This window comes from Macrosteles quadrilineatus, unplaced genomic scaffold, assembly GCF_028750875.1.
Source record: "Macrosteles quadrilineatus isolate MER2022 unplaced genomic scaffold, UCM_ALF_1.0 Scaffold_2__2_contigs__length_208266976, whole genome shotgun sequence".
Lineage (NCBI taxonomy): Eukaryota > Metazoa > Arthropoda > Insecta > Hemiptera > Cicadellidae > Macrosteles > Macrosteles quadrilineatus.
In genome coordinates, this window is record NW_026542595.1 from 15,854,937 (window position 1) to 15,875,576 (window position 20,640).

Genomic DNA, 20,640 nt, shown 5'->3' on the forward strand with positions numbered 1-20,640 from the left:
TGGTTCCGGAGTAGTTGTTAATCTAATCAATTATAACTGATGGTATCTTTGTATGTCCATTTGGGCAACATATTATATTCTCACTCATTATCATTCATATTTATAGTGGTGGTTGGTTGTTCTTATACAGGGTGAGGCAGACCACCCGTACGCATACTTTTACTGGAGTACGTTTTCACCTAGAAACAGGAAATAAAATTGTTCCCTCTTAAATCACCTACGAAGAACCCATTAAAAATATTTAGAACATAATACCAGCACAGGGTATTCCAGAAATGGAGGTCACAGGTTCGAATCTTGAAATTTTGTTATGTCAACCTGTATCTTATTATACATTTTTAGAAAGTTCTTGCTTATAGCAACAATTTGGTGAAAACAGACTTCAATTATCTTAATTAGTTTTAAAATGGCGGGCCATTTTTGTAAATTTTTTCCGTATTTAAGTAATACCCTAATTTTTCAAAACCGCTAAACATTTTTCCGTATTTAAGTAATACCCTGTATTTTCAGAATCGCTAAACATTTTTCCGTTCTATTTGAAAATTAGCAATCCTGGTAAACACAGATTTAAACAATGATGTGTCACATGTAATAATTATTATCAAACATCATTTTATGGAAATTTTTTTAAATGTAGGTATCCCTCCCTGTATCGTGGCAGAGCTTCAATTTGTATACAGAAATACTTATCTCTACTAATCTTTCCTATAGTCAATGACAAAATCCTAGACTACATAAAATAACCTCATATCATAGTTCTATTGAATATTTTTATATCTATCCAGCTGTTAGTTTAACCCTTAAGTGCGTGTGCATGTTTTTTTTACGCTACAGCATCCCCAAATAAAAATAGCTTTGATTGATTTAAAACTAATAGTTTGAACGCTTTATTTTTCTATATATATAAAATCCCTCCCGTGCGGTACCGGGTTAGAATAGGACCGCAGCCTCCCTCGGCTTGTCGTAAAAGGCGACTAACAGGGGGTGGGAGATCCTTCTCTTTATGCTCCCATCTCTGAGGCCAAGTTTGCTTCTTACCTTTGGCTTGTACCTCGAAATCTTTCATCTTTCCTTTTTACACTTCTTTTTTTCAACCCCGGTTTGAATGTTTTCCTTTCTTATTTTTCGACCGGCGTGCACTATTGAGCCTTGGGAGTGCCCTTTCTGTGCAAAAGGGCTGTTTTGTGCCTCGCACTGCCGATGGGACCTCTCTGGTGTGTCGTCAGGAACCAGCCCCTTCGGGCCCTAGTCAGGGAGTGCGGCATGGGTGCAGAGGTCGGGCTCTGCACTGCCACGGACGACCCCCGGTACGTCAGGATTCTCGGTACTAGGCAAACGGAGACCGGGCCCCAGGGAACTGGGGTAGGGGCTACGTCCCCGAGGGTATACCCGTTCCTGGTTATTCCGGGCCGTCCCTTGCCGCACGATGCGCTGGCAAACATTTTTATGGCTATTTCAACCCCAGGTAGCATGGAGGGCTTGCTTGGCAAGCAGTCAGAGGAGAATGCGTATAAGAGGGGAGGGTGTGTTTCAAGGTCACCCCCTCTGACGGTAGAAAATATATCGTTGGCACCTTCGCTGGTAAAGGGAGCGACTGTCTCCCCTCCACCGGTGCCAGCTTTCAAGTCTGGTGAAGGGCTGTTGGAGGAACACCTTACAACAACGTTGCAGTCGGAGAGCTCAGGGATGGTGCTTCTGCGTCAGAAATACCTTGACGCAGAGAGTAGCATCGAAACCCGGCTTCGAGACATGGAGGAGACCATTAAAGCTATGCTGGACACCTTTCGGACCCAGAAAGTGTTAACCAAGTGGTCAAAAATGGCATGGCCAAGCTAGAAGATGACCTTGGATTCGTTTTTGCCTGCCGGTTGGTAAGCAAGGCGGCCATGGAGAAGATTGCGGAGAAGGTAGTGTCTATGCCCGACGACAGGGCGCTGCCTTCTAAGAAACGCAGAAGGCCATCCACTACGGAAAGCCCTCCAAAAAAGGAAGAGGCTGTTCAGACCACAAGGGCTAAGGTTAAGGCTAAGGCGACCCAGACAGACCTTTTGTCTGCCGGGCCCAGGTCTTCCCCAGATGTAGCTGCTTTCCCAACAAAGCGTCTGCAACCTCAGCAACCCGTGACCCCTCTTAGGGGAAGCTCCCGTAAGGGATCAGTCGTTGAGACACCATCTGGGGCTGCATGGGAAAAGCGTCTTACCCGAAAGGAGAAGAGACAGCAGAGGCGGGCGGAGGTCACCTCCAAGAAAAATGTGGCGGTAAAGGCACAAACGACAAACGTTGCCCAAATTGGGCCCGGTTTGGCCCCCGCTCTTAAAAGGTCGCGGCCAAAAAAGCCCAGGACGGAGGCAATCTTGGTTAAGCCCTCAGGGGGGAGATCATTCGCTGAAGTCTTGGGTATAATAAAGGCTAAAGCTAAGCCGGAGCAGACCGATACGGTTGTGCGGTCGATTAAGCAAACCCGGGGCGGGGACGTCCTCCTTGAACTGGGTAAGTCAAAGGACAAATCCGCTTTTGCTGCTGAACTAAAGGCAGCCGTGGAAGGCCAGGGCACCGTCCGTGCACTCGAGCCTAAAACGTCAGTTGAGGTTCGGGACATAGATGGTGTGTCGACAGAGAGTGAGGTGGTTGAGGCCCTAAAGGAAGCAGTCCCCGAGCTTGCCAGAACATCGGCTGTTCTTAGGGTGTGGCTCACAAAACCAAATAGAAACCAGCAGCGGATGGCGGTCGCCGAAATGGCAGACGCACACGCTAGTAAGGTGTTGGCACTCCAGCATTTGAGGGTCGGTTGGGTCAACTGCAGGCTCAGACGGAGGGTGGAAGTAACCAGGTGTTTTAGGTGCCTCGGTTTCGGTCATTCCTCCCGAAATTGCAAGGGGCCTGACCGAGGCAAGCACTGCCTCCGGTGCGGAGGGGTGGGTCACGCTCAAGTAGTAGGGACTGCCAAGTCGAATCTTGCTTTCTTTGTAAGGAAAATGGGCTCGCGGACAAAAACACCAAACATATAGCTGGGTCTGGGCAGTGCAGCGCTTTTAAAACTGCGCTCCAGCAAGCAAAAGCCCACCCACGAAAATAAGAATACTCCAATGTAATCTTGGGCGATCCAGGACAGCTGACGCGCTTCTCAGTCAGCTTGCCCTCGAACACGGTGTCGACGCGCTCTTGGTCAGCGAGCAGTACCAGTACCGGAATAGGGTCCCACCCTTTTGGTTCCCCGATAGTCTTGGTACTGCTGCTTTCTGGGTGCGTAATACAGCTCAAGTGCAAGTGCGGGGTCATGGAAAGGGCCGTGGATTTGTTTGGGTTCGGTGCAAGGACGTCACCTATTACAGTGTCTACCTCACCCCTAACGAGGCTATCCATGACTTCCGCGAGGAGATAGACCGCTTGGAAGAGAGGGTGCAGGACACCACAGGGCATGTAGTCGTGGCTGGTGATTTCAATGCTAGGGCCGTCGAGTGGGGACTGACCCTCACTAATTCCCGGGGGAAGTACATCCTGGACTTTGCTGCCAGGGCCGGACTCGTTGTAATCAACGAGGGCAACACGCCAACGTTCCGGCGACCCGGGATGAGGGGAACGATCCCAGACATAACCCTCGCATCTGAGTCTCTTCTGCCAAGGATCACAGCCTGGAGAGTCTTGGAGGATTATACGGCCAGCGACCATCAATACATTATTTCCAATGTCTTAGATCGCCTCCCGAGACAAGTTGCTGCATCTCGGGAAGTGCCCGTTCGGTGGAACACCAAAAAACTGGACGTGGCTAAATTCACCGAGGCCATCCTGCGGGGAGTGCCAGCGGTGCCTGCCGCACCTGGCATGGCTCATGCAGAGGCTATAGTTACATCGATGATGGGGCTGATTGCCTCGGCTTGTGATGAGTCAATGCACCGCAAGAGACTCCGTTGCGATAGGAGACCCGTATACTGGTGGACTGCAGAGATCGCGGATTTGCGCCGAGCTGCTTTGAGAGCTAGACGGCTCGCTACCAGGGCCAGGGCACCCTTGGATAGACGCCGTAAGCTGGAGACAGGGTGTCTAGTAGTCGGGAAAATCGGGAAAGTCGGGAATTAGTATTGAATTTCAAAATGGTCTTGAAAAGTCGGGATTTAGTCTTAAATTTGATTTCAAAGTCGGGAATTTTTATGATTTTTCCGCGATCGTCGTCTTCCGTTTACGTAACCGCGAAAGCCAATGATGATTGTCCTCACGGCCTCGGGAAATGTTCATGATTTTGCCGTGATCGCGGACATCGACGATAACGTTTCCGTGACCGCGGGAGATGACGGTGATGTCTAAACAGCCGCGGGAAATGTTCATGATTTTGCCGCGATCCCGGACAACGACGATGACGTTTCCGTGACCGCGGGAGACGACGATGATGTCTACACGGCCGCGGGAAATGTTCATGATTTTGCCGCGATCGAGGACGCCGGCGATGACGTTTCCGTGACCGCGGGAGATGACGATGACGTTTCCGTGATCGCGGGAGATGACGATGACGTTTCCGTGACCGCGGGAGATGACGATGAAGTTTCCGTGACCGCGGGAGATGACGATGAAGTTTCCGTGACCGTGGGAGACGACGATGATGTATACACGGCCGCGGGAAATGTTCATGATTTTGCCGTGTTCGCGGACGATGACGATCACGTTTCTGTAACCGCTGCAGTCAATGATGATGTCTAAACGTACGGTACACAGAAGATTTCAAGATTAAAAAAACCAAATTTGCTAGTTAGAATTTTTTATTGCTGCATTATTTCTTTACTTGAAAACACCACATTATCATAATACTACTTTATGACAAAGACAAAGTAGTAGACAAAGGTGTAGTATTATTTAGAAAATTTGGTTAGAAAAAGCTATAAAAATAGGTATCGGTATCAAGAATCGAGAATCGATACATTTTGGTATCAACACTAAATGTGGAAAAAACTAGTCTTGAAAAATTTGGAATTAGTCTTGAAAAGTCTGGAATTAGTCTTGAATTTTATAATGGAAATAAACTAGACACCCTGTGGAGAGCTACAAGGTGGCGAGGAAGTCTCTCCGCCAGGCCATCAACCGGAGCAAACACAATTGCTTAAAAGGACTAAGGGATGATGTCGATTCCGACCCGTGGGGCCTGGGTTACAAACTAGTAACCCAAAAACTCACCACTCGCTCTCCACCTTCCGTCATGGAGGGGGCCGCTATGGAGAGGGTCGTCAAATCCCTTTTTCCAGAACATATTCTGCGCCCACTGCGTGAGTTTGAGATGATGGACGATGTCCCACTCTTCACTCATGAGGAGCTGGAGACTTCCGTTTTATCCCTAAAAAACAACAAGGCTCCTGGACCTGATGGGGTACCTGGCGAGGCTCTTAAGAAGGTTTTTTCAATCAATCCCCTGATTCTTCTGAGCATGTACAACGCCTGCCTGGCAGAGGGGGTATTTCCGTTGTGCTGGAAAAAAGCTAGGCTCGTGCTCGTAGGGAAGGGGAAAGGAGACCCAGAATTGCCGTCCTCTTACAGACCCCTTTGCATGTTGGATACGGCTGGGAAAGTCCTAGAGAAGTTGATCCGTTCCCGACTGAATTCAGCCGTGGTTGCTGCAGGGGACCTGAGCCCTCGCCAATACGGCTTCAGGAAGGGGTGATCAACGGTTGACGCTATTGAGGAGGTGAAGCAAGCCGTGATGAGAGCTGAGGATTTTAATCACTACTCTCGTAGGGTTGTGCTGCTCGTTACACTCGATGTGCGAAACGCATTTAATTCTGCAAGATGGTGCGATATGCTGGACGCTCTGGAGAACAACTTCCACGTCCCGGCATACCTCATGCGCATTATAGAGGATTACCTCTGGTTCCGCCTCCTCATGTATGATACTACAGAAGGCCCGCGGACGATGAGTGTCACTTCTGGTGCTGCCCAAGGTTCCATACTCGGCCCGGACCTCTGGAACGTTGCCTACGACAGCCTCCTTAGGTCTGAAATGCCTGAAGAAACCGTTTTAGTTGGGTACGCAGATGACATTGCAGCTTTAATAGCTGCTCGTAAGAGCTGGCCCAGCTAAAATTAAACCGAGTCATGCGAACTATAAACTCATGGATGGCAGATCACGGTCTCTCACTCGCGCTGAACAAAACCGAGATCGTGATTCTGACCAAAAAGCGGATTGACACCATTGTGCTGTTGAGGGTGGGGGACGTCGAAGTCCATTCCGTTCGTGCCGCCAAGTATCTTGGTGTCATGGTGGACTCTAAGCTAAGCTGGCGGGACCAGATATTCCGAACGGCGGACAAGGCCGCTAAGGTGATCTCTTCTCTTAGCCGGTTAATGGCCAATGTCGGAGGTCCTCGTTCCAGTCGCAGAAGGCTGATGATGTCTACAGTTCAGTCTGTGCTCCTGTATGGTGCGGAGGTGTGGGCAGACGCGCTCAATAAGGAGGTGTATAGGATGCGGCTTGCCAGAGTGCAGCGTCAGGCAGCACTCAGGGTAGCATCCGCCTACCGAACAGTGTCTGAACCTGCCATCTTGGTGGTTGCTGGAGTAATCCCCGTCAAACTTTTGGCGGCAGAGAGGAAAGTGATTTATCAGCGGCGTGGAGAGGACCACGCAAAAATGGAGGAGCGCAACCGCACCTACCAGCTCTGGCAGGAGAGCTGGGAACAGGAGTCGCGGGGACGCTGGACCAGGAGACTGATTCAGCAAGTCCAACCATGGGTTGACCGACGGTATGGTGAGGTGGACTATTACCTGACCCAGTTTCTGACAGGTCACGGGTTTTTTCGGTCGTACCTGTTCAGGATGGGCAAAGCCGTGTCACCCGATTGCATCTACTGCCCAGGCACTCCCGACGACGCGGAGCACACCTTCTTCCGCTGCCAGCGTTGGGAAGGTTCCCGCCTGGAGGCTGAACAACATGTAGGGCAGTTGTTGGTGGACACGGTCATTCCGATGATGACGGAGGGTGAGGACAATTGGACCTGTATTTCACATTTCGTCCAGGATATTCTCCGCACAAAGAAGCTAGAGCTTGACCGAGATGCAGTCTAGGTCATAAAGATATTGAATGCCAGAAACGGCGTGAGCCCTGAGGGCTTAGGTCACACGTTGACCTGACCTGAAGTAATGTGACAAACAATCCCAGGTCTGTGTCCAACAGAGTAGAGGGGGTTTTTTAGTGAGTAGTCTGACAAGCTCAGGAGTCTCACACTACAGGCTGGCTACCTGTGTGCGTGAAAGCATTTTTACCTCCTCTCCCTTAAAAAAAAAAATATATATATATATAAAATCCAAAGTATGTATGTTTGTTTGTTTGTTTGTCCTTCATGGACAAACAAACTTATGGACAAACAGACTGTTTAAATACAAAAATAATGATAATAGGCAAGAATAATTACAATCTTTTATTATAAAACATCAGCATAACATTTTTTTATTAATCACGCCTAACTTATTAAAAATGCCTACGATTAGGAAACAAAGTGATATCAGTTAGGATAGAGTTCAACTTATCCTAAAATAAAATAAATCATAAAATAAAAGCAATATTAATTTTTATAAAATAGTTACTTGTTTTGACTTTTTATAGTAATTAAACATTCCTCACACTGCTTACACTTAACAAAACTTCTCAAATGTTATTAAAGTAATATTATTAAAATAATTAAAGTAATATTTACATTTAAAGAATTAATTAAATAAGAACGCCTTCGCAAAGGAAACGCAACTACAACACGCTCCTGTATTGCGGGTATTGCATTGACTTCCAGCAGGCGTTTTTAATTTTTGTTTTATTCTCGTCTCGATAAAAATCTCGGCCAAAAAGAAATCTCGTCTCGTGTAACGAGATTTAAAATTTCCCGAAATTTCGAGACTTGACCATCCCTACTTAAAATACTTTACACTTTCATTCCTGTCTCTGAATTTTCTCACTCTTCTCCGATCCTTTTTCTTCCTATGGCCCTCTCTCTATCGGTACATTTGGTTGTTCTCAAATTTCACTTGTAGTGTCTCAATAGCTCCTTCTGATCTTTCGTCGTCCACTACAGTCTAACCTTGATATAACGAACCTCGATATAACGAATTCCTTGATATAACGAATTTTTTTAAATCCCCCAGAACCCTCCATAAGACACAATGTATATTTTACCTCTACATAACGAACAAACCATAATAATGACCTTGATTTAACAAATTTTTTGTGATTTCGGCTAAAATAAGACACCTCAATATAACAAATTTATCATTGTCAGAACCTCTATATTGCGAATTTAACCACTGCATAACGAATTGTCTACGTCTTTCCCTCGATATAACAAATCCCCCACCCAATTATTGTTTTGGGAAAATCTGTTTCTTTATCAAATGAAATGGAAAGGTCACGTCATCGCTTGCGCTAACATTTGTCTGCTCCGTTTTACATCTTTTGTCTGCTGTCGCTGCGCGCGCTATGTTGCAACTTGCAACTGAGAACTGATTTCAATTTCATTCACTGAGGGAGGACTGATGACGATGTAATGTTTTTAGTAAGCTGTGATTGGGCGATATGGGATAACTATGGTGAATTGTACAATTTTTGGATAAAGAGAAACCTAAGAAAGAACAAAACCAAAGAGAAAGAATAGCAACATCGTTATTTTAACATTCCTTTTACGAGTGTTTTTATTATCCTTAAGTTGACTATGATTATACACTTTTATAATGACTTATCTAATAATTTATTGTTTTCAATACGATTTGTTTCAACTAGCAACACCAATGCTATAGTTAATGATTATTATTGACATTCCTCTGTTGTGACAAATAAGTACTGTACTGTAAGTAGCCTACCGGCCTATCCCGAGCAGTAGCTTACAAAGCTTTCTACTGTTTTGTTTTGTTCTTTACATGGTTTATGACTACGCAATACAGTGTTTGGCTAGGTTTTAGGAGGGTTAGAACAAGCTGTGATTTTAAACTTACAGTTTTTAACCTGTACCAAGGTCAATGCCATTGTCATGATTGCGCAATATTCAAGATCCCTCCCCTTTATTATGCCGGATAATTTAGGTTCTACTGTACAATGTAAACACTGTACTGTAAAGTATTGTAGCCTATGCTACTTTAATTGTACTGTATTTTAATGAGGTCAATGGTCAAATCCCGACCTATATTGATCGACACTGGTTCTGAACCTCGACAGTCGACTTAGCGAAATTCCTGCAAACCTAACCTCTATATAACGAACCTCGTTTTAACGAAATCCTTGATATAACGAATATTCGGTTCGGTCCCTTCAGATTCGTTATACTGAGGTTGGACTGTATAATTGCCTTGACTTCTCGACGCATCGCAGTGTCGGGGCTCGTCGCATCCGCAGAATTCCCAGTCTCTCTTTTGATTTTGTTATTTCAGGCTGTAGGTCTTCCGGGATCGGCTCTTTGTCCATTGTTTCCTTCTCGTCCGGTTGTTCGGGGCCTAAGTCGGTGAGGGGGGGAAGACCAAGTAATGTGGTCGTATCAATGGAGAGAATCTCCCACTCTGTTACAAATTCAAGGGGGACTTCCTCAGATATCTGCACTTCCTCGTTATCTACTTTGACTTCAGGTTTTACCATTGATGGTTCATCTTCTTCTGCTCCAGGGGTAGGCGGCGCCTTTTGATCCTGTTGTTCCCGTGAGGTCCCACTCGATCGCGATGAACTGTCGGAAGAGCTACTCGCTGTACTTGATGACGATGAGCTGGTTGAAGTGTCTGTCTCATAACTAAATGTATATCTAAAATAATAAATGAATTCTTATAAAAATAATTTTAAAAATGATCCAAAATGAATAAACTATTTTTTTCTTATCTTTACTTGTAGGATTCCAAAATTGTGGATGGTGTAGCATTTAAGAAAACATTTTCCTATGCTGGATTTGAAATGCAACCAAAGAAGTACCAGAACCCAAAAATAGCACTGCTCAACATAGAGTTGGAGTTGAAGGCAGAAAGGGACAACGCCGAAGTGAGAGTGGATAATGTCAAGGTAGGTTAACCTGTTAACACATTTACTCTTTGTATTATTATATTCAGCATGAGTAAGAAACAAGTTCACCATACAGTGCTTAGTTGTGGGGACTAAAATGAAGTATATGAATAATAACTAGAGATGGACAAGTTCCAAAATTTTGGGAAAAATAAATTCACAATCATTGGAAAGGACTTACAATTAATTCAACCGGCAGCGAATGACAATGATGACGTCTCTGCAATTGCGGGAGATGACGCTGATATGGTGGGCGACGATGATGATGGGAGATAATCACAAGGTTGCCATGACCATAAGAGATGTTCTCGATGGCCTCGCCAATACGGACCTGGAGAGTCAACTCATGACCAACCCTGATCCAAAGTTTGAGAAGGAAATAAAAATCCTATCCTGTCCCGTCTGGAACTAAAAATAAAATACCTAATATCAACACAAATGTTTGCATATAGCTAGGAAATTCAATTATAATTTTATTTTAGTTGGTCTTTCTATTTAGTCAATGTTAAATTTTATATGGTTTTACCTAACTTTTTAGATTTTCAATAGCAATACCTAATATTTTTACTTCTCAGCTTAAGCTATAGTTGGCCAATATGCTAACTTGCATTCTGTAATTGGTATCTTAAATGGTCATTCAGTAATACTATTGGTTGTGTGTACTGTTAGAAAATACAACAATTTAATTGTGTAATTGTGAAACCAACAAATTGGACATAATTTGTATATTATGTAACCAAAAGATAGCATCACATGTTTTTGTAAAGATCTAGGAACCATCACCCTCCAACCTTTATGATACAACCATCATGTAGGCATAGCTCACCGTCATGATAACCGTAGTGCTCCAGCGATTTTCCAGTTTCCAAAGCTATTAGCAAGTGTTACATCCTTTTTCGTTTCTTGAGCAATTAGGTTATGGTTTAGGTTGATCGTTGCAATTTAGTTCATAGGTACTAGTGTACATGTTGCTCGAATTCGAGCAATTGCAAAGTGTTACAGGATTTTTTTTCAAAACGAATAACAGTCTATTTACAATGAGTTTAAAATAGTCAACTCAAAGATTACCGTGGTGTAGGCTAACTCAGACCGTGTTTATCTTCCTTATTGATAAACCTAAAGCATTCCAGCCGGTTTTCTCCTTCTCAAAATGCCTCACTGTACAGGCAACACAGGTCATTGAAAGAGGGCCAATTGAGAACGAAAAGTCGTTTTGGGGTAGTGTTAGGGTGCATTTGTAACCAATAGTTGACATTGTCCAGGGTCAGGTGCTGACTGTGATGAGTTAAACCTATTACGCGCCACTGTAGCTGCGGTCGTTATCACGATTACGCCTCCTGTCTATATGTTTCGTTGTCGTTGCACCGGAGGCATTTAAAAGAAAAAAAAAAAACAAATTATAGCTACACAAAACAACGATAAATGCACAAATTTCAGTTACAATCATGCTAACACGATCCGTCATAGCGACACAAACAACGATAAATACAAAAATTTAAGATACAACCTACTAACACGATCCGTCTTGGGGGTTATGTTTAAACAAACTCAAATAGTAAATAAACGTACTCAATGTGTTACATTGAATTGAAGAATAAATAACAGCAGTTAAATTATACAGCTGATCAAAATGTAAACAATTATGTTCTTCATAAGGATAACATGGGAACTTTCAAAGCCACTGGGGCAGAGCCCAAGGGACTTTTTCAAAAATGTAAGGCCAGTTTGCAAATCTACGCAACACGCTCTTTCCAATGAGACGTCATTGGATAAAATCGGTTAAGAAATGGCGGAGGAGTTCAACCGACAAAGTTTCATGTAGCGTATTAATTATATAGATAGAAAACATCAGTCTGGTCCATGCTAGCATTTGAATATTTTTCAATAGGGAGTCTTGAAAGGAAGTCCGAATTTCCATGATAATTTGTTCGTCTAAATTCTATTTTGTAGTCAAAACCTGATAAGAAGTGTGGAATAAAGATGATTTGATTTGAAGGTTTGGATGTCAGCACTGGCTATCCATTTGTGGGTGTAAGCATTGAGTATACACGTATTGGAGTGCCCACTCAATGGGGAGCATAGCATTACCTGTGCAGCGCTAGAAAGAGTTCGGTGGTCCGAACTACGCGACCTTGGGTAAGGCAGTACAACCAGATGCTAGTGCGCTCTACCGGTAACCATGCAAGACGCAACAATGACGCTACTCGTACCGCTGCTGCGGACTTGGTGTCGGGTGCGCTGTCGTACTTGCTTTAAGCATACTTATAAGCATTGAAGCGTACTCCTTGCGATACCAATATGGTTTAAAAACTGACTTTTAAATATGATGGTAAACATTTATTCTAAACTACTCGTATAGAGTAATTTATTTTATAATGCGTACAATTTTTATGAATATGTATGTACTGTACCTATGATGTAAGATTGTACATTACTGTATTTACGACCCTGAAAAAGTCTGTAAGCATGCCATTGCTGTACAGATAAATATCCATAATAAACCTTTTTGAGGTTAAAATTTCCCTTTGAGTTAGCGAATAGGGATGGTTATAATTTTATTTGATTATTAATGTTAGGTAAATAATATATTTCCCTCTTATATATATACAGTCTTGGTCTTCGGGTTTCGACCGTGTCCTTAGGTTATGTACACTATGTACAGAAACTACCGACATTTCGGCCACACAACAGTCAGCCATCTTCAGGGCGAGCGAGCACTATCACCGTAGTCACAGAACTCAACTGGCACGGGAGGGCTGTTGATATTCAAAATGGATAATCAACAGTACCCGCTCGCCAGAAAAAGCCAAGAACATTCTAGAAGCGGCCTGAGTCCAGTAAAGCTAGAACGGAGTGGAAAGTTCCAGAACACCCCCACCACCATCAAGAGGGTATATAACCTACGAGGCCGGCCCACCCGTGCCAATTGAGTTCTGTGACTACGGCGATAGTGCTCGCTCTCCCTGAAGATGGCTGACTGTCATGTGGCCGAAACGTCGGTAGTTTCTGTACATAGTGTACATAACCTAAGGATGCGGTTGAACCCCGAAGACCAAGAATAAGTGACGACTGTGGAAGCCTATCCATGAAGATATTTCCCTCTTGTTTCAAAGTTCAAATAAAGCTTTCATGTGACATTTCAAATTTGAATATCATGGCTTTTGTCTGCTTAAAGAAACAAATTCAAATAGTTACAATACGGTATCTTAATTTACTCTTTTATATATTAGCATCAACGACAATTTATTAATTTAATGAAAATAGTTATTGTCAATGTCATTTAAAAATGAATCAACAAACGTCGGCATAGTAAAAAATATGGTTTATGGTTGTGAGAAAATAATGGTACAAAACTATTCGTGTTTAATTGAACAAACTTTTGTTGGATTAATTTTGTATGCAGCTATTTTCTTTTGTATACTTTTTTACCAAACCAGGACAGCATACTTTTTACACTTATGTTTTAAATACCATGAGCTGGTTGACAATATAATGAACATGTCACATGTTAATTGAATTGATTATTTTAGTTTATGTATTTTTTATATTTTTTAGGAATACCAGAAAGTTGTAGATGCTGAGTGGCAAATTTTGTATGAAAAATTAGACAAGATCGTGAAGTCTGGTGCACAAGTTGTACTTTCAAAACTTCCAATTGGCGATGTTGCAACCCAGTATTTTGCTGACAGGTAACAACACAATTTATCTTGGGTTATACTGTTTTGGGTTTCAAGTGGTTTTTAGTCAAAGTATTTTAAATGTATATATAGGTACGCAACACTTTAAACCCTAAGCCTAAATATAGCTTGAAACATAAGTTTGTTGAATCTCACCTGCTAGCTCTAGTGAGCTTATAGGGGCACTTGTCGTGTTTGGCTGACGGTGGCATGGTAGCTTAGCTAAGGCGTTGCACTGACGAGTGAAAGTAGCTTTGAGATCTTTCTAAATGCACAAGTGATGGGCCCATTCCGATTCTCGATTCCAAAATACTCTCGATTCCGGTGGAGTCAAATCGAACGTTCAATTTGATTCTCCATGGTTTTGGGAGTGATTGCACTTTCTTTGATTCTTTCATAAAATTGGTTAAAATAAGCCATAAATGCCATAAAAAACAACTACAACAAAAACATAAACATAAACAAAAGAAATCCGCTACCCCAGTAGCAGAGCGTGGCTACCTGCTTTAACTTTACAACTATTTACTTTAACTTTTCAAACTTGTTTGTAATTTCCAACGATCAACTGAGAATGAATTCAAAACTAAAACTTCACTTGAAAACTGCCTTACTAAACTTGAAGACATATATTACGAATACAAGTACACTCTTGGAGACTACATACTTCACAGAGTTACAACTTGAAACTAGATGTACAATACTGTAAAAATAAATGTGTCATTGTATTTTTGATATTGGCCTATATATGAATGAAAAAATCAGATGCATATCAATGCTCAAATTTTGCATAAGTTTCTTTCCAAATATACTCAAGTAACAATGAAAGTCATCATGATGTACTTAAGTACCTCTAAGGCCCAGTCTACACGAGCGTGAAACTTGCGACAGGATTCCCCCGTCGGGGCCACGCGCTTGACAGGGACCATTGCATTAAATTGGCGTGTCTACACGAGTGGGATTCATGACGCGGGTGGATGTGTCAATAGGCGAGAGTGCTGAGTTGACTTTGATATCGGCATCAATCCCTGTCGCAGATTTATAAGTTTGGTTCTAAATTAAGTAAATATATTAATGTGGAAGCGTGAAAGAAGTTTTATTTTTGACAATTAAAGTATTTAAGTTTCAGTTAACATTATCTTTTTGCTATTAGTTCAACTAGTACAACTCACATTATTTTATTTTCATAATCACAACATATGGTATTAATTACATATGTTAAAAACAGTCTTGTAGGAAAAAATATGGCTTTGCCACACTCCGGCCACTTGAGAAATTTCTTCAACACACCTGGTTAGTCTCATCACGGTTAATTTCAAGAGGATAAGAGTAATTTTAAAGGTCAAATTATTTTCTTTTTGTTGCTTAAAGTGACTGTTACGCTTCTGATATTTCCATCTTTGCTTGAGTGTAGTTTATTAATTCGACCAAGTCTCCAACATCCTCTGGGTAAATTATAATATAAGGAATAAGGACAATATCTCCAATACTGGGGAATTGTGAAGACCGGCAACGTTTCTGCTTGATTTCAGATTGAGTCCTTTCTCTCAAACTAGTTAAGTAGTCTTTCTTCCAAAGAAACCAAAATGTGTTTATGAGGTTCTGTCCTTTTTTCCAAGTTTGAAGTAAATGTTCAGTGTTGGATAGCTTATGGTCTGGATTAGTTGTCTTGTGTCCGAGGTGATTTCCACTCATCTCAATTCCATTTTTCCTGTGAAAATTCAGGAAATTACCTGGAGTTAAGATACAATCTGATAGGGATGGGCGAGTAGTGTTTTTTTGAGTCGAGTCGAGTAATTAGCCCTAATACTCGAGTATCGTATCGAGTCGAGTCGAGTAGTTCACGAGAAAATCAACAATATTATTTTACATATATTCCATCTTCATTTTTACGAACAAAGCATTTCTCAATTCACCAAAAATAGACCTGGTTAAAAACTTTTATACCATATAAAAAACACAATATGTATGTGTATCAAACTTATATTTTGGTGTTAAAGGTTTATTATTAATTGCCAAAAAAAATACAAAAATATGGAACTAAGTGTTTATTTTAAAATAGGCCTACTGTAAATGTTTGAATTTGACTAAAGCATGAGATCTAATAAAGTTTCCTCTAATTTATAAATAGGCTTATAAGTATTTATCTAAGTCATTTCTCAGTTTTTGTATTTATTTGAAATTCCATGAAATTGTCTTAGTTAACTCATTAGTTTGTAATTTTTTTTTATTAGTACCTAGGTCTACAAATACTCTTTGTAAGGTAAGTTTTTCCCCCCAAGTGAGTAAAAACTAACTTCCTATATAATGACATTTCCTCACTAATTATGTATCTTCAAATTTTTTTTAACTATGAAAAAGTCACCAAGTCTAGCTGAAAACATAATCATAAATGAGGATATTTTTGAAATACAGAATAACTAATCAAACAAAATTTTTAACACTGTTATTTCTCAACTTTTTTTCCTTGAAAATGTCAACAGTTTTCCACTTATTTTTAATAAAGATTATCACTTATAATTGTTTTAAAGAAGTCCAGATGTGTGAACTTGAAGAGCAGACAAGAGACATACGTCACTGCCACAAAAACTCTTCTCTACTGTGAATGAATAACTGAACTGAACTGATTCTGAACTGTTTATTGTGTGAAGCCCCATCCACCGTCTAACGGGACATGGGGGAGGAAAAGAGAAAGTTTGGCAGAATGTGCCCTTGTTCTAAAGCCTGGTTCACATGCCCTCCCTCACCCTCGGCCTCAGTCGCTTGCAGATTTCCATTACACAAGAGTGTTAATTATTTTGAAATACTGTAAATGTTTGAATTTGACTATGATGAGATCTAATAAAGTTTCCTCTAATTTATAAATAGGCTTAACTTTTTAAGTATTATTCTAAGTCATTTGTCAGTTTTTGTATTTCTTTTTAAAAGCAATTGCAGTTATACATTAAAAAAATTACAAACATCTTGGCCTACAAATACATTTTGTAAGGAGAGTCTTTTCTCTAGTGAGTAAAAACGATCGTGGTCAAGGAATGAACTGTGCTAAAACAGCACATTGTCAATGTTTACAAAAGTATTTTGACTGAAACCCTGGTATTTTTTAAAGACATTGCATAATAGCCTATGTCGACGTCTGTGGAGAAAAGTATGGCAATAGATAGGTTTTACTTTTAGCCTACAATAAAGATTATGTTTTGGGACTAAAATCTCCAAAAGACCAAAAGAGTGGTTTTAACAAACATTTCATAGTTTTATTTAGCAACAAAAGTGTTTGACTATGTTCCCGATTATACCAAGAACAAGGTTCGGCAGAGTGGGTTCACTGTGAACCGGCCTGCCTGGCCCTTATGCACGACGTCACTATAACCTCCGTGTAGGGGTGTCAACAATGGATCGGAACAATCGAAGTTTTGAACCTGTCTGTAACCTAGTTTTTTATACTTAAATACTCATTATTTATAAACAAACACGTCTAAAACATATTTCAATGTTAGAACAAAACAGTATACCGGTATTTATTATGATAGAAAAATGTAAACATAAGCATTCAACAGATGTTTTAGATAATTGTTCATAAATTATAAGCCAGGTATAATTGAAATATATTACAGTCTTCCCCTCTAAAAAGAGAACAACAGGTCGAAGTCTTGGTGTGGAAACTCATAACTGATACTTGTGTGGTGTAGGCAATTGGCTTTAGTTGTTTTTTTTTCTTTTTTTTCTGGAGCAGGTGTATAGCTTAATAGCTTACTGGAGTCGTTGAATAGTAGAAGGTTTTGTCTGGAACTGGAGTAGAGTATTCAAAATTAACAGGAGCGGGAGTTAAAAACTGAACAGGAGGGAAATCAACTAGGGGTCGTAGAATTGACATGGTCGATTTGTAACCGTTGGATACTGCTGTTGGAGCTGGAATGGAATACTTGTAGCTCACTGTCGGGGCGGAAGGAGTTAAGTACACACTGGGCGGAGGTAAGTATTCATAGCTAACTGCAGGCACTGTTTTTGAATACTTGAGAGTCTTCAGTGGAGTTGGAGTAGAATTTTCAAAGTAGGGTGTAGTCATGTACTGGACTGGTTTCAGCGGTGTTTTGAAAATTTTCGGCACTACAGGTTTCACAGCTGGGTAAGAGTACTCGTAGAAGACAGCTGAGGCGGGTGGTGTGTAAGTTACTGGTCTCAATGGCATTTCGTAGGTTATTAGTTGAACTGGAACTGCAGAGTAGCCGTATTTCACAGGTTTTACAGAGGGTGGTGGAGGTGGCAAAGAGCAAGTTACAGCTTTCAATGGTGGAGGAGCTAGGGTGGAAGTGGATAGTTGAGAATCTAAGGGAATTTTCAGTTGTTGCAACCAATCTCGACCTAGTAATGGATTAATAATGTTATCCACAACAAACAAGTTCAGGTTTGTAGATTTGTTGTTGTACCATACCTCAACTTTGGCGACACCCAGAGGTTTAAAGATTTCACCGGTAACTGTTTTAAGTGTAGTCGATGTTGGCTGAAGAGTTCTGTTGGGGCAAACTTTTTGAAGGTCTTTGTTATTGATTATAGTTACTGGACTCCCAGTGTCGATTTCAAAGGTAAGCTTACCATTTTCAATGTTCAGTGTTGTCGTGAATTTTTCCGTTGGTGAAGTAGTGGGCGCAATACGGACAGGAACAATTCTTCCAATAGAAAACTCATCATGTTCTATGTCTTCTTGAATTATGGTATTTACCTTGCGATGATTTGATCTTGTTAAGGTTGATATGCAAACTTTAGAGATATGTCCAGGCTTATGGCATAAACTACAAAATAAGGTGTTAATGTCCCTGTCGCACGATTTTGCCAAGTGGTTACTCTCACCACAACGCACACATAGTCCTGCAATTCCTAGGCGCTCATACAAGTTCTTTGGATTGTTTTGACTTTGTTTTGTTGATGTGCTATCACAATCATAGTTTTTTGTACGAAAAACTCTAGAAACTTTATTTATCGAATTAGTTTCATGAAATGATTTGCAACCCTTTTTTGATGCTTCAAGAGTCAGAGCCTGTTCATACACACCTTCAAAAGTCAATTCTGGATGCTGAAGAATCTTTTCACTGATTGCTTCGTCTCGTAATCCTCGAATGAATTGTGCACGTAAAAACAAATCGACCACTGAAGATTCACAAGAAGGGCAGTTGAAATTGCATGTGAATGTAAGTCTTCTTAGTGCAGCTACAAACACAGATATGGACTCTGTCGGACATTGAACACGTGATAGAAAATTATGTTGTTGCACAAAAACATTGGGTTTTGGACATAAATGTTTTTCAGCTATTTTAATCAATTCGTCGTAGCTTTTGTTTGATGGTAGGTCTGGAGATACAAGACTACCTAGTAGCTGATAGTGTTTTGGTCCAATACAATTAATCAATATTCTTGCTTTGATTTGTTGTACTTCATCTTCGTTTCCTGAAATGTTTTTCAAATGAAAGTAATTTTCAAGTCGTTGTCTATATGAATTGAAATCTTCAAGATTTTCATCAAATGAATCGAAATTGAATGATGTGATTCCGTTCTGGGGTGTTGAAGGTTTTGGATTCTGTGCATGGGTTTGTACTATGATTTCATTAAACTTGTTCAAAAGCATAGCCTGTTGTTGAACAAACGTTGATAAAATTGTTGAAAGGTCTTCAGTCATGATAGTATGTTAATTTCAATGTTTATCCTGTAGAAAAGTGTATGAGTCATTAAAGATCCCGTCCTCGTCGCCACTAAAACATATTTCAGTAATAAAAGTCATTGTAAAATGTTAGAACAAAACTGTATACCGGTATTTATTATGATAGAAAAATGTAAACATAAGCATTCAACAGATGTTTTAGATAATTGTTCATAAATTATAAGCCAGGTATAATTGAAATATATTACAACGTCCTACATGTCGGATCTCGAATCACGATATTTATCGATACCCTTTCCACCCACAATAAAAACGATGTCAAAGCAATCGTCATTTGCTCCATTGAAACACGAAAGTCGATTGGCTGACATGGTAGTGCACTGACGCCTCCTGACCAATGAGAACTGTTGTTACATACTTCTATTGTCAACATTCACCAATCGTTTTAACATTACAAAATCGACACGGACTAAGGCATATAATATTTTTCAATAAATACATTATGTTATAGTAGCACTTAAAACTTCACTAAACTCTTCAATCAGGTAGATAGTACAGATCAAAATATGGATCTACTTTTTGGCGCAATATGAAGCAAGCCTAACCAGACGATGTTAAAGTTTAATGGTTGAATATAATTTTTCTAATGATGCGTATAATGCAGGGATTATTAAACTGAAAATTTCGACGTGTTTTGGTTATTTATTTTGTACTAAAAATAAAAATAATACATCTAAATGTCTGACTTATTGATACAGACATTGTTTAGTATAATTAATTTCGTGTTGGCAGGACATTCGCGCGCCGGTTGTCTCTTGAGTTGAGTCTGACATCTTGATATGTAGATTCGTAGATTGTGTTGTGCAATGCTGAAGCTAAACAATGTCACCGGCACCGTCGCTGTTTTGAACCAGATAGTTTCTAAGTTGGCTATGAAAATTGTTAACCGTGATGACAAAACTAATACTGTAGCTATACAGTAAATAAATGTTAAAATAAAATATTTATCCTTGTCGGATATCGGTATCATCGGAATCGACTTTTGACAATCAAGTCTTGGTACCGATACCAATGTCCAAGTATCGGTGGTATCGATGACGATAATCGAATCATCCCTTTTTACTAGTAGAGCTGTATCGTGACGTTATCGATGCATCGGGATTTTGATGCATGCTGGATCGAATCGGGATTCGATGCATCGCACTCGCACACCTACACCACTGCCTATCACCATCACCCAGTGTCAGCTCAGCTGTCGGCGCTGTCGCTGTCAGTGAAATGGATGACGCAAGCGATGTCTAGGTTGCCGATTATTA

At 40.9% G+C, this 20,640-nt stretch overlaps 1 protein-coding gene across 1 annotated transcript in view; it reads left to right on the plus strand.

Moving 5' to 3' along the window:
* LOC128985703 (T-complex protein 1 subunit eta) overlaps window positions 1-20,640 on the plus strand; it is a 63,016-nt gene that overhangs the window by 14,230 nt on the left and 28,146 nt on the right. The window contains exons 5-6 of the mRNA XM_054405494.1: window positions 9,836-10,000; window positions 13,556-13,689. Coding sequence (XP_054261469.1) covers window positions 9,836-10,000; window positions 13,556-13,689 — 299 coding nt within the window. The remainder of the gene's footprint in view (window positions 1-9,835; window positions 10,001-13,555; window positions 13,690-20,640) is intronic.